The sequence below is a fragment of the Dermacentor andersoni genome, chromosome 5, assembly GCF_023375885.2.
Source record: "Dermacentor andersoni chromosome 5, qqDerAnde1_hic_scaffold, whole genome shotgun sequence".
Taxonomy (NCBI): domain Eukaryota; kingdom Metazoa; phylum Arthropoda; class Arachnida; order Ixodida; family Ixodidae; genus Dermacentor; species Dermacentor andersoni.
In genome coordinates, this window is record NC_092818.1 from 141,387,378 (window position 1) to 141,410,125 (window position 22,748).

The 22,748-nt window shown below is 42.2% G+C and overlaps 1 protein-coding gene across 1 annotated transcript in view; it reads left to right on the plus strand.

Annotated features, from left to right (window-relative positions):
• LOC126531285 (dymeclin) overlaps positions 1–22,543 on the plus strand; it is a 34,956-nt gene extending 12,413 nt beyond the window's left edge. The window contains exons 8-16 of the mRNA XM_050178748.3: positions 2,622–2,813; positions 4,138–4,313; positions 7,953–8,078; positions 9,300–9,413; positions 9,668–9,762; positions 9,867–9,966; positions 12,777–12,959; positions 18,827–18,940; positions 21,371–22,543. Coding sequence (XP_050034705.1) covers positions 2,622–2,813; positions 4,138–4,313; positions 7,953–8,078; positions 9,300–9,413; positions 9,668–9,762; positions 9,867–9,966; positions 12,777–12,959; positions 18,827–18,940; positions 21,371–21,520 — 1,250 coding nt within the window. The 3' untranslated portion in view covers positions 21,521–22,543. The remainder of the gene's footprint in view (positions 1–2,621; positions 2,814–4,137; positions 4,314–7,952; positions 8,079–9,299; positions 9,414–9,667; positions 9,763–9,866; positions 9,967–12,776; positions 12,960–18,826; positions 18,941–21,370) is intronic.
• Positions 22,544–22,748: the final 205 nt, after the last annotated feature.

Genomic DNA, 22,748 nt, shown 5'->3' on the forward strand with positions numbered 1-22,748 from the left:
CCCGTGCACTGTACCCAAGCCATTGCACACCCACAATGTTCCTATAATTTGAAGCATTCTTCCCTGAGTCAAGCAGGTTTTCTGTATCTCGCTGTCGATGTTCAACAAGCAGAACCTCAGTGCATTCTTTGTCCGCTCAGAGATGAGGAGCACATTGAGATGACCAAGTTAAGGGACATTAGCTACCTTAGACAAAGTGGACAACTACCGCCATCTTTAGTAAAGGATGGTAAGTAGCTTAGGCTCAGTGCAAAATATGCATAAAGTTTTGCCCATTTCGCTCTGAGGGCATTGTGTGCTTGCATCGTTTGACAAGATCTTGCACAGGTGATTGACTCGGCTCTTAAAATGTAGCCTGTGCGGCTTCATCATCTGCAGCTTACGCACTTTGTGCATGTTTGCTAGTCTGCATTGCACTTGCCTGCTGCGGCGCGGTGCACACTTGCACCCTAAAAGCTGGAATCTGAAAGATGTGTTCTGCCTTCCTCTGCACAGTGATGTGTATTGGACAGCCTTCACTCGTGTTCGAGTATGTGTTAAAGCACTCGATGGCAACACGTCAGCATACTTGCAGCAGTTCAGATCACATGCACAACATTGAGAAAGTAGGCTGAAAGAGACACCCATCAACCAGCAAACGTTGAGGAAGCAGTGTGCCTGGAGGCCTAGGTGCAACTTAGAGATCAATGTTCGTGTACAGTTCTCAGGTCCGTACCCAGGAATATTTTTTTTTGGGGGGGAAGGGGTAAAAGGGGGATGAAGGGGCACAGGCACCAACTTGACTGGGCACGGAAGGTAATAGGAAGGGGGAGGCCCCCTCCCTCCTTCCTATTGGTAGCCTGCGCGGTAACACAAAAAAGTTCTAGCAGTGATAGCAAAGTCTATTTTTTTTTAATCTGGTGGAGTGAAAGATATTTCCTTGTGTTGACAATATGTAACAGATAGGTACAGTGCTCACGGATTGAAATAGGACACGGAGCATTCAGTACAACCCTACATATGTGCAAAGTACGCGAGAGCACAATGTCATGTCGCTAGAAATTTGGTCACCAAAGGTGACGAGGGCTCCGATGTAAGTGTACGCGCCAGAATTACGTCGATGTGACACGAACTGCAGCCGGTTGAAGCGAAAATATGCGCATTACTTAGCCCTAAATTGACGCGTTTCATTCCGTGAGCACTGTACATCTATGGTATACACATGCGCAAGATTCTTTATTTGTAACACTTGTTCGATGAATGCCTTTTAAATTGATGTTCGTAAGACTGCAATGCTTTGAAATCTGGAAGGAAACAAAAAAATTTCTTTTTCTTGCATCATTGTGCTACTGAGCCACAGCTTACAGCATGAGGTATTTTCCACTTGCACAATGTTTAATCTGTTTCACGTTTATTCCCAAAACTGTTGTTGTTGCACTACAGAAGCTTACAGATGTGCCAAATTTCTTTGTAGGATACTGGCTGATCTTTTCACTATTTTAAATGCTGCACATATTGTCACAATATGCTCAAGAACTGAAGTTGTGCAGCCTTGTTAAACTGTCTAATACAAGGAATGTACCGATGTGATTGCTCCATTTCATTTGCTATTTGTTGTGCTGCTTCACTGTTTTTTTTGTATTTCTTGAGCATTTTGATGTAACTACAGATTTAATAGGTTAAATTTATAAGAAAAGAAGAAGGAGGGCACCCATAATATTGTTCTGACTCTTTGAACGTTAGCCTTAGTTTAAAAACAACTTCACAGTGCTGAATACTCACTCCAGCTTTAATGTTCCTGGCAATGGGTGTTTAACCCTTTAAGGATGGTTAGAAAAGGAAAATTAAAAACTTGCAAGAAAGACAAAATTTTTTCTGTATGTAAACGGTTCTGTTGATCATATAAAGCAAGCCCAAGCAAGAATATTATGTCAGGATGAAGTTTATTCCAAAACAAATTTTTTTTTTTTTTTGCACTATAGTGATGGTGGCCTTCACTGCACAACACAGCATGCTGTATCACAAGATTGCTCTATTACAAGAAGCTAAGCTTTCTGAATAACCACACTTTCTTTACTTATCAACATAACTCAAAGCGTTCACTCATCATATGGATGATGCCATTTTGCAGTAGATAGCTGGCGACAAAACAGAACAAACGAAATTATGTCCGCAGCTTCACTTTTCAACAGGCTTCTGTGCCACCTGGTGTAGCGTAAAACAAGCCCAGAGCAACGAGCAAGCTTATATTTTCTTGAGGGCTACATGAAAAATACAAAAACCTGCCGTGGTTGCTCAGTGGCTATGGTGTTGGGCTGCTGAGCACGAGGTCGCGGGATCGAATCCCGGCCACGGCGGCCGCATTTCGATGGGGGCAAAATGTGAGAACACCCGTGTGCTTAGATTTAGGTGCACATTAAAGAACCCCAGGTGGTCGAAATTTCCAGAGTCCTCCACTACGGCGTGCCTCATAATCAGAGAGTGGTTTTGGCACGTAAAACACCATAATTTAATTTTTTAATTTAAAAATACAACAGTATTGAATGACCTGTGCTTGCCTTTTGTCTTTCTTACAAGTACACACTCGAAGAGCTTAGCTCATCTTCCATGCACAAAGGGTCCAAGGTAATGCCTTTCTGCAGCGGGCCTATGGAATGTGCTCACCTTGGGCTATGGGAGCAAGGAAGAGGACAAGGAGGCACTGCGGCTCAGGGAGACGGTGCTTGCCCAGCAGAGCCTGCTGCTGCTCCTAGTCCTGGTCAACCACTGCACAAGCGACAAGGCCATTTGTATACCATACAAGAAGGCCCTCTTCTCCTTCATCAACTCTCAAGGTGCAGATACTGCTACCTACCCCAGGTCACTATGTTGAAGCCCTTACACTGCACGGCGTTTGGCGGTTTGTCACAACGTTTTGCCTTTGTTAGATGAGTGTAAGCGCCAAACAGCACAACTTGTGAGGCAGGAGGGAGACACAGTTAGAGGTAGAGGTCAGATGTTATGCATCTGACGTTTGTAGGAGGAGTGCAGCTTCAGGATCAGTACACTCAACAGCAGAATGGTGAACTGCAGCAGCAATATCTTACTGCAATAAAACTGTTGCTGCTGAATGCAGATGCTTAGAATGCATTTGTGCATGAGTGTCAAGAGGCACTCATGGACTCCCATTTTTAAACAGTCCTCCACTTGAACTGTCCTCTCCACTTCTGGATTCAAAGGCAGCACTACCCTTAGATGCAATATCCTTGCACTGCAATAATTCTTTTTAAGGCAATTCCTGGAATGAAGAGTTCCTTTAGTAAGACTCCTCCACTCCAGCACTTCTTTGTAGGTGCTGGTGTTGCATAACAAAGGCGTTACAATTTCACCTAGAGCAGAAGATTGACATAGTGGTGACATTGGTAGCCAGTGGACCATAACATGCAGTGAGACTCGCAACATTTTATTCAGTACCCCTTTATAGAGAATATCCGCAGCTGCCTACAAACAGTCTGCTACTGCTTGCACCTCTTCACTATCACATGTTTCTCTTTTTGCAGCGGGCATCACTAAATTTTGTGGCCTTGGTGCGGTTTTGTTATTGTCTTACACACCCTAGCTTGCACTGCGACTAATGCCGTGTAAGCCAGTTCTGCTTTTAGCTAGCTGTCAACCTTCGTTGATGTCTTGGTTGCACGTACTGGTTAGGGTGCCAATTTTTCAGTAGTGAATGCTTCAAGTTATATTCTTCCATTGACATGATGATATGATGATGATCATTACAAGAGAGCTTAGACCACAGGAAGAACCAGTGGTGATGCTGCCATTGCAGCTGGAAAGTTCAATCTCCGAAACATTTGTCACTTTAATAATAGCCCTATATCACAGAGGAACATTATTGAAACACTGGTCCCTCCTGTCGAAGGGCAATGCTGACATTGACTCCCAGAAGTCTAGGTGGTGGCTAAAGTATAAAAACATCTAACACCAGTGGCTGGCCTTCTCAACACCTCTTATCTTTTGCTGTCTCCTCACATTCGTGTTACGATTTCTTGCAACATGGGGTACATTCAAGCATCTCCTGCTTAATCCTCATGCCTTAACTTCAGTCAAAGGTTCACATTTATTACTGTTTTACAAGATCGCAGAAAACTGAAACCTAATATGCTTTATGTGCAGATGCCGGAGGGAGTGTTGAAGCCATTCCTTCGTTCAAGCTAGATTACGGAAAACTCTATGACACGCTATGCACTACCATGAACAACGACCAGACGACACTCCTTCTTTATCTCCTGCTTCATCGAAATGGAAACTTCAAGACCTATGTTATTTCCCGGTCAAACATTGAAATGCTAGTAAGTAGCCAGGTAGTGTTGTGTGGGGAAGTGCAACTGGGCATTCCCAACTTGCATCATGCTCTTGTGTCACATTTGGTCGCCCAAATCTGTATTCCTTAAAGCACCACATACTGTACTTTATTTGTTGCTGTGCAATTTGGCTGGTGTTTCTTAGCAAAGCTGCAATTCTAACTGACTGTGACAGTGAATGTTGGCTGCAAAACATTCTTTCCAAATGTCAACAAAAATTTATTGAGCATTGGCGTTGGCATAATAAATCTTGAAGGGGATGCTGTTCATGCTAAAGGTGATGTGTAAGTCAAGTTGGTAGAACTTCATATAATAGGGTGCATTGCAGTATGTTGTTGCAGAACGTTGTTGCAGTACGTTGTTGTAGAACTATCTGGTGTATAGAAACAAAACTTAGAAAGAAAACATCTCTTAAGAGGAACATGCTGGATTTTATGTGATTTGGAGGGTTTTGGCTGCAGAAAATTATCAAATTTATGCTAACTGGAGTCCTTCTCTATACTTGCTGGGTGCTTAATGTTCATCATTTGTGAATTGGCATATCGCAACAGAACCAGTCTATTTCGTGTCTGGCCTTTTTTCTTCTGTAAACATTTTTGACAACTGAAAAGCACTATGCATTACTTTATCGATATTAAGCTTTGTAGGAATAAGTTGTGTTATGAGAAACAAGGTGAAGAAAATTCCAGGTTGTAGGTGTACTATTCACGGTGCCATGGGAAATTTTCAAAGTACTGTTAGAGCCTTTAAAAGGATGTTCAAGCAGTTCGTTGAATAGCAGGATCGTTAATATAAGCAAACAAATCAAATTTTTAGGTTCACAAGTGGGTTAGATACTGGACGGGGTGGTCGCATACTGATGAAGGCAAAATGCAACAATGCTCATCTACTTAGATTTAGGTACACATTAAAGAACATCAGCTGGTCAGAATTAACTTGGTGTTTCCCACTACGACGGGCCTCATATCAGATCGTGGTTTTGACACATAAAACACTAGAATTTGATTTAAATTTTTTGAGTTGACAAGTATTAATTTGAGATGGTTAATTGTAAGCAAAAATTAGTTCCATGAGACCATTGCAACAGCTGTGGCTCGGTGCAGTGCTTGAAGGTGGTTTGAGGACTGCAAAAAGTTCTACGGGAACAAGAAATGCACACGTCTTAGCCAAAACGCTACAAGGGAGTTGTCAGATGCGGTGGCCATTCCCTGAGATTTAGGTCGGGTTTCTGCTTGGTTTCACAAGTCTTCTGTCTTATTTTTTTTTGCCTAATCCTCTTTTTTTTTTTTGTGAAACAATTAGCTGTAGCATCAAGACTAACAGGTGGTGCTCACTTCAGAACTCGCTGTTTTGCACAGATTGTTATACTCTGCATGTCCTCAGTAGATATACACCCTAATTTCAAAGACCACGTTATGTTGCTCACAATACCATGTCCTCATATGTATAATTATTGGAGGTAATTGCTGAATTAAGATTTATATTAATGCTGCTTGCAGAAGATTGACAAAATAGGCTGTCCTTAAGGATAACGTGAAGGATATGCATGGGAATCTGTTAGCAACTAAACAGAGGTCACCAAACTGCTGAACTTGTTAGAGTAAATAATTTATCAGAGTTTGTTTTAAAGAGAACTTACGAACATTTTCATATAGACATTTGAGACTTTGTCAGTTTAGTTCAGCAGTGCCCCGACCAGAGTGCAAAACTTCATCATACAGGGTTCATTATAAAAGTAATGCACATAATTTTATTATGATGCGACTGTCCATGGCAGCGCAGTAAAACGAGTCTGGAAATGTGGCAAGGGTTCAGCCCTGCCAACGCAGCTGGTCACCAGTTTACTCAAAGCAATGTGAGCGGATAGCACGACACAATGGAGCATTTGCTTGAACAGCAATATGCTGTGAAGTTTTGCATGAAGCTTGGAAAGAATGCAGCCAAAACTTTCCAGATGCTTCAAGAGGCCTTCAAGGACGACTGAATTTCAAGGTCGCAGTTTGGGAGGTGGCACAAGGCATTCAAGGAGGGCTGGGAGGAGGTCGCTGACGAACCCTATTGTGGAAGCCCAGCAACGACCAGAATCGACAAAAACGTGGATCGTGTGCGCGAAGTTTTGTGTTCCAATCGTCGATTGAGCATCCAACAAATTGCTGACACCTTACACATGTCCACATTTGCGGTACATGGGATAGTGACCGAGGATCTGCAAATGTGCAAAGTCTGTACAAAGCTTGTTCTGAAAGTGTTCACGGAAGATCAAAAAGAACTTCGAATTTTGCGCTGTCAAGAATTGTTGGATTTGATTCAAAATGAGCCGGACTTTCTTAACTCTGCCGTAACCTGAGACAAATCCTGGATGTTCGAATACGACGCAGAATTAAAAAGGCAGAGCAATGAGTAGCACACAAAATCATCCCCCTACCCCAAAAAAGCGAGAATGAGCAATTCTCGCATCAAAACGATGCTCATTGTCTTTGACGCCCGAGGAATCATCTATTTTTAATTTGTACAGTAGGGAGAAACTGTCAACTCAGCCTTTTACCTGGAGGTGCTCAAGAGATTGAAATGCCGGGTCACACGCGTGAGGGCTGACATCAAAGACACGGTCAAGCTCCACCATGACAATGCCCCCAGCCACACGTCCTTCATCATTACCAACTTCCTGACCGGCAGCAACACCCCGGTGGTCCCCCTTCCCCCTTACAGTCCTGATTTGGCTCCGTGCGACTTTTTTTGTTTCCCCGACTGAAGAGAGCACTGAGATGAAAGCATTGGGAGACTGTGGAAAACCTCCAAAAGCATGTTACAGCGTTCCTAAGAGACATTTTCGTCGAGAACTTTCAGGGTGCTTTCCACGCGTGGCCACATCTCCACAAGTGTATTGAGTGGCAGGGGGAGAGTATTTTGAAGAATTTTAACTATTTGTACAGGTCCGGTCAGTAAATCTATTTTCTCCAGAAAATGTGCATTACTTTCATAATGGACCCTGTATAAACATGGAACTTCCTTTGCAACAACCTCTTGTGTTTACGGCACCTGTAATCTTGAGTAATGGTCTGTTAAGGGTGTGCAGTGAATTAGGCTAAACTGAGAGACTGCTTCATGGCAGAGATGACATCATTGTGCAACATTGGAGATTTCAACATGTTTCAACATGTTTTACAGAGACCCCTTGAAACTTTTAAGTTAAAATTTCTTTTATTGGGACTACACTGTGACCTAAGAGCCCTTCTACTATTCTACCTTGGCTTGATATTTTCCTTTAAGGCCACTTAAACTTTAGGCTTGTGAATCTTCCTGCCATTATTAAATGTGCCACGGTCGCAGTGCTGATGAGTCTCATCTGGATCATAGATGTTTTCAGCCTTCTTGAGCGCATAGTGGTTTTAAAAGCGGCCACGGCAATAGAGCATACTTTGGCTGTCCACTATGCAATGGCATCTTTTCCCTGACAAACCTTTCCACCAAAGATTTTTGTTGCAGTCAGTACCTTTCCAGTTGTTAGTCTTTCAAGTTGTAGTTTCATTGACACAATCATGCATGGAATATCTTTTTTTTTCATGTGAAGTCGCGTGAATAGTGTTCTTGAAACTCATGGCTAACATACACCATTTTGTATTTCAGATGATACCTATTCTGAAGATTCTATATGAGGCACATGAGAGGACATCTCACCACATCTACATGTCCCTTATTGTGCTGTTAATACTTAGCGAGGATGATCTTTTCAATGAAGCTGTGCACGACATTGTAAGAATTTCATGGCATCTTTTTAACATACCTTGTGGGTAGGATACTAAGAGATGATAAGACATTGGCATACATGTGGGTAGTACAAAGAGGCAATGGCTTCCTCAACTCCCACTCCCCAAGCTTTGTGAAGGATATGCAGATTTTCTTCATTCTATCTTGTTCTTATCATGCATAAGCTCACAACGGGAGAGCCAGGTAAATAGAAGAGTGTCACCTGTACCGCGGAAGGGCATAGAATATTGAATGCAGGTTTGAATTCTTTCATTTCTGAGGAAATATTCCGGAGTAACTCTATTCGAGATGCTTGGCAACTTTTCAGTAAACTGCGGTGGGACTTATATGTCCTAATGCTGAGGGGTTGCAGGGTGAGTACGGGAGAGGGGTGCTGCCAGTATGTTGGGCCCCCTCTAATTTTGATGCCCCTGTGCACACGAATGAGCAAGAAGGTTGAAACTGCACCAGAACACTCTATTCATAGTCTGTCATACCTATTGCAATTTAATGTAGCGGGCAAATAAGCACAATTTTTTTCTTACTGCATTACTTAGAAATGTGTCGATGGCTGTTGACACATACATGTGCATTTCATTATGTTAGTAAGGCTGCTTGAAGGCGAACTGCTGCCAAATTTTGTACCACATAAAATTAAATCTTTTAGAGAGTGTAGATATAAAGAAGCCTCTTTGCAAAATTTTACGTGTTAAATACAAGCGGATGCATCACTAAAAGCTTGCATAAATAAATGTTTTTGATACCAAACCACAATGCCAAAACAGAATAATGCTGCCATTACTGCTCACTAGAAATTACGCACAACCCAGAACATTGAGAGCTCCTCGGCATGACTTCAGAGATCAGGTGCAACTACGGTGCACTGAAGGTCATAGAGGCCATATGTCCTGGGATCTGCAACATATCTGTTCACGGCGAGGGTCATGCAAATGTCCTGGGATCTGCGACATATCTGTTCATGGCAAGGGTCATGCATCGTCCCCTTAGAAGCTATTTAAAGGCTGTTAATAAGAAAATTAGGCAATTACCTTTGGGTTTGCCAAGGTTCCTTCAAGAGTACATATTATTCATTTATAACTAGTTTAACCAAAGTGAAATTTCTTGCTTTTGGCCTTCAAAATGCATGTACATGAAATACTTAGAATTTACAGGATCTCTTTTCTAGCTTGAAGTAGTGAATGAGATGCAGCAATCTTTATGTTCCAGGCCGTAAAGAACATATCGTGGTACACAGAAAGGTCATTGTCCGAGATTTCACTTGGAGGACTGCTGATTCTAGTTGTCATAAGAACCATACACTTCAACATGACACGTATGAGGGTAAGCAGTTTCTTCACAGTCTGTATGTTTACCAGAACACTGGTGTTTTGTAATGCATTCTTTCGTAAGCTTGTTATAAATTTTCCATTGAAGTGTGTAAAAGATTTTGTTTGAAAAGAAAGAATGAAAATTAATAAACAGGCCTGTTTAAAGCAAGTTCGTTTACTGTATAAACAGCATGCGTATGTAGAACTAAAATTTCTTGTTTTGACAATTCATTTAGAATTGTTTCTGTATGCTTTCTTTGTCTTCAGGACAAGTACTTGCATACAAATTGCCTTGCTGCCTTAGCGAATATGTCCAGTCACTTCAAGAATTTGCATCCGTATGTTTGCCAGAGGTTTGTCAGGTGCGTAATTTCTGTGGGAAGTGCTTTCTTTTGACCTTACCCACATTTGTTTTTAATGGCATGCACTTGTACGTTCCTTTATTGCCAATTTTGTTCTTTCTTAGCCTGTTTGAAACACTGGCTAAAAGGCTATCAAAAGTAATGGACCAAATTCAGAACAACCCAGACTTGAAGCCAAGTGAGGATGACTTTTCAACAGACCTTGTAAGTGCCTCTTTTTGTTTGGTTACTTTTTCCCAATCATCATCATTATCATTTATTTTACCTTTAAGCACCCTAACTGGGATATCAGAAAAAAAAGGGGGGGGGGGGAAGCAGTGAATGAAACAAAATACAAAAGTGTTCACTTCTTTTTGAACAAGAATAAGTAGTGTTAGAAATGCAGAGTAATGAACAAGTGAATAGCAGCAACAGCATTTCAACAGTCATTTTTCATAATTGTAGAGTGCAAAAGCATAAATAAGTAAATGCAAAAAGAGTATTAGACACAGCTAGTAAGAAAAATACATGTAGCTATCAGTTTCCAGTATTTTTTTAGTATCAAGTCTGATGACACTTGGTTCTCTTGTTGTTTTTCTTATTACAAAAAATATTTCAATTCTAAAAATTTTGGTGGAGTAACTTGCATAAAGTTCAGCTCTGAGCTGCATTGGAAAAAAGATCTAAGTTTATCCAAAGTTCCAAGTTCCAGGGAAAAAAATGAAAACCCCTTTCTTAAGGAAAGATAGTTGAACGCGAAGCTTTCCCCCAGTACAAACTGAATCAGACATAGTTCAAAGGCAATGACCACGCAATGGACCCAAGAAATGCTAAGCAACCCAATGCTATGCATATAGGATTTGAGTGCTTGTTTAGGATCATATCTTTTGAACATTGAAGTTAATGAAGAATCATTTTATTAGATCATGTAGCCGTTGATTACACGTGCACACGGTCACACTTTCACGGACGACTTAGCACTTGCACAGTATTGCCTTGTGATCGCTGTGGTAGACGGTCAAAGGCTCTGCCATTGTAACGTGACACAGCCTGCTTGCAAACATGAAATCAGTGCAGGAATGGTCTTGTGTCGTGGGTCTCTGTAGTGTCTTCAGTTTCAACAATTAGCGATCTAGCATAAAACTCTCGATCCAGTTGCCATGCTCTTTCGCTACATCAATGTTAGTCACCGCACACAAGGATCAGCATACTATGTGGCTTTAAGGTCTTCATCGTTTCTGCCAGGAATGTTTCCGCCTCACAACGAGACATGTTCGGTCTGATGTACACGCTGACGATCACAAGATCAGTGAGCATCTTGACTGCACAAGCGTCTCCCACATGGCTTCTGCATGTTGTTGCTGATGCATGGGATCGGCCTTACGGGCACAATTGCGCTCGCGCTTACGTTTGCATAGGACAGCCTCTTCTGCCGTGCGCTGCACCCGCGGCCTAACCATAGTGACGGTAATGATGACGCCCATGGTGACACCCGTAGTGCAGTACAGATGTATGCAGTTCACCTGTGTAGCGTGGCGTTCAACCACCTTTCTTTAAGAAAGGGGCTTTGATTTTCTTTTTACAGATCCTAAGACGAGCCCCTGTTCACGCACACTTGCTGTCTCCGATAAGCATGGAAGCTCAGTTAATCGCGACTGGGGTGGTGTCATGCCTAGTAGACACAACTTGCTTTCCAGTGAACTTTGTGTGCATGTGCTACTTTTGCTGAGCTCTCGCCACTTTGCGCCGTTATCAGACACTGACTGGCCGGCCAGTCAACGCTGGTGTGGTACTGTGAATGTAAACTGTAGTGTTCTACGCAGATGTGTAAGTTGGCTTTTCTGCAGTGCGTTTTTGCTGCTCACGGACGAATCGGTGATACATGGAAAGCTTCCCTTTAAAAGATCCAAGTTATCCAGGGGCGAAATAAAAAGCAACTGTAGAGGATTTTAACCTCACCTTCAACCCCTTTTACTTGAGCAGCAGTTCGACGCATGCTACGAGCATTCAGAAATTAATGTGCAAACATCTTCAAAGTATGCAACTTGCCCAAAACAGTATTTTTTATGGTACATACATCATCCATGAAGTATGCATACTAGCGATAGAAAGACAGATAGAGAGGGACCAGATCTTTAAAAGAGGCAAGCAGCTTGAGCCACAAAATGTTTTGCAAAAGATTGCATTGGTATCATGTGCCTGTAATCTGATGCCTTCCCATCTGGTACACTTCCTTAGGCAGTTTACCTGGCTGATACCTAGCATATGACAGTTTTCTATTGATGTCGCATGGGTGCTTTCGATTGCGATTGAGGACTTGCCTTGGTGGCTTAGCAGCTATAGTGTCCCAGCCATGGCAGCCGAATCTGATGGCGGAGAAACGCAAAAATGCTCATGCGCCGTGCATTAGGGGCATGCATGTTAAAGATCCCCTGGTGGTCGAAATTAATCCGGAGTCCCCCACTATGGCGTGCCTCATAATCAAATCGTGGTTTTGGCTTGTAAAACCCCAGAATTCATTCATTCATTGTGATCAAGCTCTATTGGGATCAGATTTCTCAACCGCAATAGGCTTCCCTCCCACAGCTTGTGTGAAATAGCCTATCACGGTTGCTAAGCCTGCTCAGCTTGTTGATGCCATCGTTTCTATGGTTACAACAGCTTCCGGGAGGTAGAACTTGGCTTGCTACTTGCTTGGCTTGGTTGATGGCATTGTTTGCATAGTTACAACACCTTCCATGTGGCTGTCAAGATAATTAGGAGATAATTAAAGTGGCTGTAAAACGGGATGTCATAGTTATTTTGGCAGTACTCGCAAGGTCATGCTAATGCCAACTGCAAATTATGTGTTCAACCAATGATCTAGTGCCACGGATCACTGTCACATCTGTCTTAAAAAATGAACAAAATTGCCGCGTTGGGCTTATGCTATTGGTACCCAACAAGCTTTATTAAGTGCATAGCAGAGTTCCATTAGAGGCCCCCATAGGCTGGTGAACTGAATATCCAGTGATGGTTTTCCATGTGTGCTCCAGCTTCAGGACCTGTCCATCCTGGAAGAGGTACTTCGTATGATACTAGAGATCATCAACTCTTGCCTGTCCAACCAGCTGCAGAGCAACCCAAACCTGCTCTACTCCCTGCTGTACAAACGGCACATCTTCGAGCCGTTCCGTCTGCACCCCACGTTTCAGGATGTGGTCCAGAATTTGGACACGGTGAGCTGCTAGTTTTTTATGCTTTGAACGATGTCCATGAGATGCGACCTGTACTGGCTCAGTACTGAGGCATGGCACCTGAGAGTACCGTCTTGCCAGTATTGTCTGTATGAGTATTATTTCATTGCTGGTGTGCAAGTGTTTGCAAGTTCTGGCTTAACTCCTCTCATGAACTTAAATCTTTTCCAATGAAGAAATGCATACATTCAGATTCTGTCTAATACAACAGTGGCATCGACTACTCAAAGAAGGATCCCATGTCAGAAATGAGCATTAATAGATCTCATATGTAGACACCATGATTAATTATCAGTTTATGGCCCCAAACAATACTAGGTTATTTGATAGAAAATTAAAAGGAACATTCTTGTTCGCTAAAGGTGTGTGTCATGATATTATAGGGTGTGTCCAGAAAGTAACACAATAATTTTTTTTTTTGTGCTATTATTGGACGTACCATGATCGGATTAGTTGGGCTAGGTGAGGAGATTCTTAGCTTTTGATCATTGCCTAGCGCAATCTGCTCCATGCTCTGGGAGCATCAGGATCGCTGTTTCCGTGAACCTCCTGATAGTGTTCTGTCATGACGTGCGATGGCATCCGTGCGTGAACAAAGGTACGCGATCAAGTTCTGTGCTAAACTCGATAAGAGTCTTGCCGATACCGACCAAATGATTCAGCAAGCCTATGGGAATTCTACTTTGTCATATTCTCAAGTTTCAAAGTGGTTGAAGACATTTAAACGGGGCCGAGAAGACGTGGATGATGAATCCCGCTCTGGATGTTCATCAACAAGCAAAAGTGAAGAAAATGTGTCTCGTGTTCAGGATATTTTGAACACCGACCATCAAATGAGTGTGCGGATGATAGCACGGACTCTCAAGATTCTGAAAACCACCGTGCACAACATCGCAAGCGACAATTTGAACATGCGGAAGATGCGCGCCAAGCTGGTCCCCAAACTGTTGACTGACGACCACAAGAACAACCGAGTAGTGATTGTGAGCAAACTTTTGTAATGCGTGCAAACTGAACCTTATTTTTTTATAGTTTCATTACCGGCGACGAAACATGTATTTGAGTACGATCCTGAGACAAAGCATCGGAGTTCCAAATGGCACACCTTGAAGTTCCCTCGCCCCACAAAGGCAAGAATGACCACGTTGGAAGTGAAAACAATGTTAGCTGTCTTTTTTTGACGCCAAGGATGTGGTTCACAAAAAATTTGTACCCCAAAGGCAGACAGTCAACACTGCCTACTGTGTGGATTTGCTCGAGAGATTGAGAAAAAGAGTCCTCTGAGCGTGAAAGGATATTGCTGATACCTGGCAGTTGCACCATGATGGCGCTCCCAGCCACACTTCTCTGCACGTACGGGAGTTCCTGGCCAAGCACAACTTGGTGACATTGCCCCAGCCCCCCTATAGTCCCGACCTGGCTCTGGCGGACTTTTTTCTCTTCCCGAGAATCAAGAGCACCCTGAAAGGAGTCCGTTTTGGGACCATCGAAGCCATCCAGACCGCCGTGACAAAGGCTTTAAAAGATTTTCTCGTCGACGCCTTCCGGGATGCATACAGTGCATGGCAGAGTCGCTGGCAAAAATGTGCAGATGCAAGAGGAGACTACTTTGAAGAATTACTGTACCTACTCGAATCTAACGCGCACTTTTTTTCCTATAGAACAGGTCCGAAAATTGCGTGCGCATTAGAATCAAGTACCACCCTAAATCTGTGTTACCATATCGCCATCGGCATTTAAAAGTGGCCACCTTGTAGCACTTCAGGCCTAGCTACTGTAGCTTCCTCCACGTGCTGCAGTACATGTGCTTAGGCAATGCTTCCTTTGACTTAGGTTAGTGCACTGTCCGTCTTCGTGTTTTCTGTGTTTGCTCTATCAGCATGGAAGTACCGACTGCAAAGACAAGCTGAGTTCATCATGATGCCGCATTTAAAAGGAAAGCGATTACATGTGCAAAGACGGACGGAAATCGTGCCGCATCACAGGCGTTCGGAGTTCCCGAAACTTGCATACGGGACTGGCGCAAACAGGAGAGGCGTTCTAAGCTGGCTGCTGCTACGTACGGCACGGCTGCACGCCCCCTATCTTGAAAGTGATCTATGATGGAGACAAGAGTCTACGCACCTAGGCGCACCACGCTGTGTTCTCGTCACTTAGTTCGCGTTGAAGTGAGAGGCTGCACATAGGTCAATTCGCTCGCTCCTGCTACCGCACTTCCTCGCTCCAAGGTTTTCATAAAGAGTTTCCGCAATCATTGATGAGACGTGTTCATGTGCACTTGTGTGCTCATGACACCATGCCTGTTAATTTAGCTAGTAAGCAAATGTTTAAAAGTTTATACGGCCGATAAAAATACTATCCTTTTCCTATAGCTGTCTGCTAATCTGCTATTGTAATCGATGCTTCACCTTTTGGACGATACTGCGACTTGTTTTATTTGTCACGACTTTAGTGCATTGGGAGCAAATCTTTGTGTTTTCCAAATGAGAGAAAGTTGAATTTCTGTATGAAAGAATGAGGTGCGCAGTACTCTAAAGGACTTCTCGTTTTTTAGGTCACACGGGTACACGTTACAATCGAGAGCATTTTTTCCCCCTTTTTTTGGTCGCGTAAAACGGGTGCACGTTACAATTGAGGGTGCATTAGAATCGAGCAAATACGGTACAAATGTGTATAATGATACCTTGAATAAATGTTGTCTTTTTTTTTCTATGGATAAAATTGCATTACTTTCCGGACACACCCTGTATGTCATGGTTCATACAGAACACAAGTTTGTTCACTGACACTACTTTGTCAATCGGTATGCAGCACTAATATACTAATAATATGCTGGTTTGTTGGAGCTTGCATCTGGCATGTATATAATGTTTTATACACCAGATGTTTCTGTTTATGTAGAAAGCTTTTTTATATAAAAAAAGCTCATATCTAGGGCCCTGCCGTTTTTATTTATATGCTACCTGGTTAGGCAGACATTAGCAGCGATACATATTTAAATGATAACTTTGCTAATTAAAATATGCTAATAATTTCCTAATTAATAATTTTAGGGCTCATGTAGTTACAAAATTGAAGCCGAAGAGTGGTGATGTCACGTCTGCTTAGCAGAAATCCTTAGACTAGCACCAATTCCGAAATGTGCGGCCTTAAAGTGGGCTACTAATTATGTTGGTGTTCCAGTTAAAGTTTTCCAAAAGAATGCCGTTAACAGTTCTGGGCAGTCTGAGTTGGAATGCCAAGGAATGTTTAGCGTATTTTGGGCATAGATATATTGAAAATGGTGCTAGTGTTAGAATTTCTGCTAAGCAAACATGACTACACTACTCTTCGGCTTCACGTTTGCAATTACAGCATGTGACCCAAAGTTGGTAATTAAGAATGTAATTAGCACATATTAGTAGATTAGTAAAATTACCATAAGACTTATTTCTCTAATAAGGATGCAAAATGGTGCAAAAGACCGTAATGTGATAGGCACTTTATTTCAAACACTCATGCAAGAAACGTGATAGCATCCCAACTTTCAGCTTCTTGAAATAGTGGAATTTGCATGGGTGCTTTTGCTAGAACACGGTTGTAGGCTGTACAGAACCAAATGAACAGGCCAGTGTTGTTGCCAAATCTTAACTGTATATTAGTTCCTCGCAGCTCCCTCCACCTCAGCGAGAGAGGTGGACATAAGTGTAAGGCAGCCAACAGTCGCAACTAAATGGAATTAAATGTGTTTTCAATGCAGTGGGCACTGTGGGCCTTTGAAAACAAATCACAGTACTCCTGCACGCCTTCGGTCACGGTCTATTCAATTTCATGCACGATATCTAAAGACTTCAGAAACACATCGGTCCACATCACATAAATAAATGCGCATGTGAGGCTGGAAAACTTTGTTTTGAATAACTTTTCACTCTCTTTACTTTCAAACTTTTGTGAACTGCATGAGCGGGTTCAAACCAGTTCAGTTCTGTTTTTGCTCCAGAGCCGAGCCTGAACTGAACTGGAAAATATGCAGAAGTTGGAACCTGAACCCGAAATGAACCCAGAAAGCTGGTTGGTTCAACACCCTAACTGTGACAGCAAGGGGTATATAGAAGCATTAAATATATCTGCACCTCTCCGCACCATACTTCCCTCGATAAACATTGATCATCGCCTTTGCCCTTGTGACATTGCTGCATCAAATTCTCATGGCGGACATCTGGTGTACAAGCTGGTGTTTGCATTTCCGCATAGCTTATGATCAGCGTAGTGCATAAACATAAACATTGTGTGTTGCATGTTACAACTCGTGAAAATATTCGATTGCATGCATCACCTTTAGTTGTATAACATTTAATTAACTGCTTCACATAGATTCCAACAAATGCATTGGATGTGCATAATTTTTTCAAATGTAGATGATGTTGTTCAGCATTTCTCACTAGCCTTTGGAGAGTGCTAGCTTCTTCATTCCAATATGAACATTGCTTTTTAAGTTGAAAGTGAAGTAGCTTCTTGTAAAAAGTGCACTATACCATAGAACCTCGTTCATATGTCTTGAAGAAAAAGATACAGAAGAAAAAGAAAACATACTAACCAGGAAAACACATGATCCAAAGCCACTAAAAGATTTGGCAGGTTCAAGTGTGGTTGACACCTACGTAATGCGAAGCATTGTGCGAATCATTGCTGCAGCATGAGGCACCGACATGCACCGCTCTGTGGGGCCCAAGTGGCCCGGGACGTGCATTGTTGTTTTTGTGGCTTCGGCAAGCTTACCTTCGTACTTCTAGAATTCAACCTGGGTCAGCAGCTTCTTTGGGCGTCGCATTCTGGCTAGAAGATTTAACATGCCCACTTGGCAAGAATTGTTGCTGCATCAGACGCGAACTTGCATCGAGCTGGGGGGACCTGACTGGTTCAGGACGCACGTTGTCGTTTTAAGACTGTGATGGCTAACTGAAATGAAATCGAGCTGGTAGGCAGTGCTAGAATACCATGCCACAATGTCACCAGAGTGAAACATGATGCTCACTTCGTGCCGCCTGCAGCAGGAATGGCACCATGTTTCGGTTATCACCTATTAAAAGTGTGCAGTACATTCCTTATGCCACAAGTGCTGTGAAAGAAATGGGTGAACATGCTTATCACAATAGGGTTGGTGGGGATACTTGTGAAGGGTGATGTGTGACAACCCACGAGGAGATTTGCTGGCACCGGAAGAGAAAACCGAGTGCGTGGTAGCAAGCAATATCACGAGAAACGGGTGGGTGAGTACTGAGGGGGAGCTGCCATTGCGGGCACTTATGCTCTCAATCGTGCGTGCCTCTCACCTTTTCTTTTTCACATGGCATCTAGAGGCTGGAAAACATGTCATGCGATTGCAATTTTGCGATGTACTGAACATTGAGGCCGAAATATCGTGTTTTCTGGGAACATATTAACTAGTGAAAAAAGAAGCATAACTGTATTGGGTCACTTCATGCGTTCTCGATCGTGAACATTGCCACAAAGCGGGATTGTATCAATGAGGTTCTACTGCATTCACTTTGAAAGTAACACTTTCAAAACAAAAGGAACATGCTGGCTTGGTTTTTGTTTGCTTCCAAATGGATTGTTCAGTGTATCCTAATTGCGCACTACGGCTGTTCCCATTTACAGAAAAAATCATAGTAGATTGCTTTTATGAAACAATTTCTTTTCCATACTTTTTTTATTAATTAAGCTGCTTGATTGCTAGTAGCAGGAATAGTTCATAACACAAAGTGACAGTAACGAGATAGCTGTGAGTGCATTTTATTTTATTGTGTGTCTACGTGTAAATTATCTCAGTGTTACCTGCTGTTCCACATTCTCTCTCATCTCATCAGGTTCTCTCATATTTCTCGTCACGCCTTGAATCACCCGACAAGCATGTGTCTGTGAGTGAAGTGATGGATTCCATTAAAGAAGCAGCCCTACATTGGCCCACAGATAGGCTTAAGGTACAGTTCGACATTTTTTTCTTCTCCACTACATCTGCAGCTCTCTTTCTGCCCTGTGTTTCTACTTTTTATTATGTACAGTGCCACCCTTGGAGGCAACACAAGATGTCACTGTTTTGTTTACGTGTTTTCATAATTGTCTACCTGTGGCAGCGATTTTTACTGTTACTGTATGTGTTATTGTGTTACAGACCTTGTAGCGCTAGGTGGAAAACAGCAATTTCAGTGACAACACATGACACCTTTACACTTCAATCATCCATTCATCTTTATCTTCCTTTAAGGGTTTAAGGGAGAACAGACGAAAAAAATTCTGTTTCCATCAATATTCTTTTCAAAGGCAAGAGGGTTACCTAGCACTGATTATAGCTCAAAATAAATTATGCCATTGTGCTGGGACAAGTCGCTTGTGACTAAAGAGTAGTTAACGCTGTGTAAGAAGGTAGGAACTCTTCTTGACTGGCTCAGGCAGTTTGACACATTATATGCAGTGTGCTAAACTTGTGCAGTCATGATCATCCGAGCCAAATACTATTCATGAAGCTATCATAACAGGTAAGGTCGATTAAAGCAGGAGCTTGTGCTTCACAGCAGCACCTTCCCTGGCTTCTTCACTTATCTCTAGTGATGTCCTCATTGGCACAGTCATGTAATTAACCAATATTAAGGGCCTGCATTATTCTCTTCCCAATAGTGACTTGCTTAATTTAGCGTCTGTTCTTGTATGACCCCACTCTTTCATCTGCTTCAAGATGCTTGAAGACTGCACCAGCTGGCCTATACCCTGTTTCATTAATGGCAGCCAATGCTACGAAGGCTGGAAGGAACTCTCTCACTACTTGCATTCAAAAGCTTAAAGTAGTGTGCCACATATGAATGAATACTGTGGACTCTCATTAAATGAAACTTCAAAGGACGATGAAAATAAGTTCTGTTTTCCAGGAGTTTCATTTGCCGGGAGATTGAGCTCAGGGGCATGGAAAGACCTTGAAAAAAAAAAAGTGCCAGACACCTTATTGAAAACTGCAAATAATAAGTGTAGCATATCTGATTACAAAGCTTCTTTTTACAAAATTCTGCTTGCTTGCAGCCGCTAACTAGAGCTAGCAGCACAATACGTAATCACACACAAAAAAAAGAGCCATTTTGTAAAAAAAGATCGTTCTCTTAGTGAAGCAGCCACTATCAAAGTCATTAATAATAACTTCAGTCTTTGTCTCCAGCAAGAGTGTATCGTGCAGGTGCTTCTGTGTCGCCATCGGAAATGCGAGCCAAACTCACAACTCACCAACATTGCAATCACTAAGAAACCACAGTAGGCCACAACAACAGTAGAGCGACACTAACCAGGATGGTGTGGCTAAACATGGCACCAACATAAGCCATGAAAGGCTGCCTCCGTGATAACATAGACAACTGGCGAGAAAACCTCAAAAGAAAAGGTACAAACAGTGATGTTTGTCATGATGCTGCTGAGATTGGCTGCTCAGCTTCATTTTCAGTAGCATATTTAGTTCCGATTAACCGTAGCTGGAAAACATGTGGTTCTGTTTAATTAACATCTTTTTTTTTGCATTGCCTTAATGCAAAACCAACAAGCGATAAGGCTATTGTTTCGTTTAAGCGATAATTCGAATTAAGGTACTTCTTTGTACCAATATTCTACTGTATATAAGTATGCATGATGTAATTCAACGTAACATTGTCTCATGCTATTATGTTGCAAATTATGTATTTATCACATTGAAGGCATTACAGATAGCTGTTCATTACCGAAGAAGCGGAGTGATAGGTTTCTGCTACTAGCGGCCACAACACTATAACCAAATCATTGTCAGTACTCAGAGGTGCACAATTAATAGTACATATATGATTTGGTGTAACTATTTATCCATAAGTTGTAGTTGTATGGCATAGCTATTCTGCAGAAAGTGCTGCAGATCAAGGACAACTGCACTGTCGAATGCACAGAGTGAGATTTTTTATGAATGCACTACTTTCATAGTTCTCGTGGCGTTGCCTGCTAAGTATGAAACAAAATACAACCTTTCACATTGTGTAGTACGGGAATAGCGTGTGATATAGCATGCTGGGGTCATGCAATTTTTACAGCTCATCATAGGACTCTCTTTAAATCTGCCAGAATGGCCTTCCCATGCTACACCGTTGCTCAACGTACAGTAGCCAGCACGTTGTTGCAGTGACGATTGCCATGCACCTAGTGCATTGTTGATTTCATACATTCCATTTTATCCTACTTTACACACAGAAGCACAAACAGCATGCACAATTTGCACAGTAATTGCCTTTTTAACAGGGCTGGTTGCCATATTTGGAGCACCTGTGCATTGTAAGAAAGCCAGTTTGTTAGTCTTCAAAAGGGCCTGTTGTGATGCTCTGAATGACAGCAAATGACATGCTGAATTGCAGAAGTTTCCCGATCTCAAGTTCCGCTACGTGGAGGAGTCTCAGCCTGAAGAGTTCTTCATCCCTTACGTGTGGACCATCGTGTACAGGTGCTCCGGAATTCCGTGGAGCACTAAGAATCTGATCCTCTTCAACCCAAACAAGGATCTATAGCAGGGGCAGCTGACTGGAGAGGCTATTTATTTTTTGGAACTGGGAATTTGTGTGCGTGACTATTTGTTGAAAGCTCTGTAGGTGTACATACCAAGCAATAGGGATTCTTCTGTAAGCTTTATTAACCGTTGCACTCCCCTTGTCATCTGTTGCTAGACGAACCCTGGTGAGGCTGGCCCACTTGTCTGGAGAGTGCTTCATCTATTTCTCATGTTTGTTTAGTGGAACGATTGTGTGTAAGTAGAGAGAACTGAGGAATGATAGTTTTGCAATGTTGAGGGGGAATTTGAAGAAAAATATAAGTTAGTAGTCTGTTTTTTTAACAGAATGTGCTACTGAATGCATGGCTTCCCAACTGATTATTGTTGAAATTTCGCTCTTTAATTGCTTTATTTGCACGAACATAACACAACCACAGATATAACGCAAGCTTGAGCTTTCAACGAACCATAAACTCGATTATTAAGTTAACTAAAAGGATGCGACTGTGGCACTATAGGAGTGTTCCAACACAGTGTGATGCACAATCCACTACAGCAAAGGGGACAGCACAGGCACGCATAGCTGCAAGCATAGCCTCAAGGGGTCATTATACTTGGGTAGGGGGGCCCCCACTCCTCTGTCACAGTGAAATTGAGTGGTTGGCTTTCTTGCAGAACCCTCTTTTCTAATGGTTCAGCTCGCCATGAGCTAAAAAAAGCGTTATATGCAGAACATGACTATGTTTCATACACAAAGCGTTCCACATATTTCACACATGCACACACACAAGAAAATCTTGCTTTGTTCGTGCAAATACAGCACTTCATAAATATAAAGTCTTGCTTTAGTTTTTATAAGTAATGGTTCTATTTTACTAACAGGCTGAGTATATGATAATCATTGTTTTTCATGCGTTATGCGTGCTGGCGTGCAGACCTGTAATTGAATGTGCATAGCGTGTTCAATGAGTGGTGTTATACCTTAGCATTTTTTGATGTCATTGTTTTCACAAATAAAACAGTGCTGAATTTATGCAAGTTACAGTTGGTTTTCTATGAATTTGCAATATAATGCAGTTTGGTCCAATTAATACATGATAACGGCTGTAAAAATATATTTGTGCTTACCTCTGGCTTGTTAATTCTCAAATAATGTGTGTGGATAGCATACTGAAGCCTGTGTTGGTTAATGCATATATGGTATCAGCGCTTCCCTGGTTCATTTAGAAGGTATGAGAAAAAAAGAT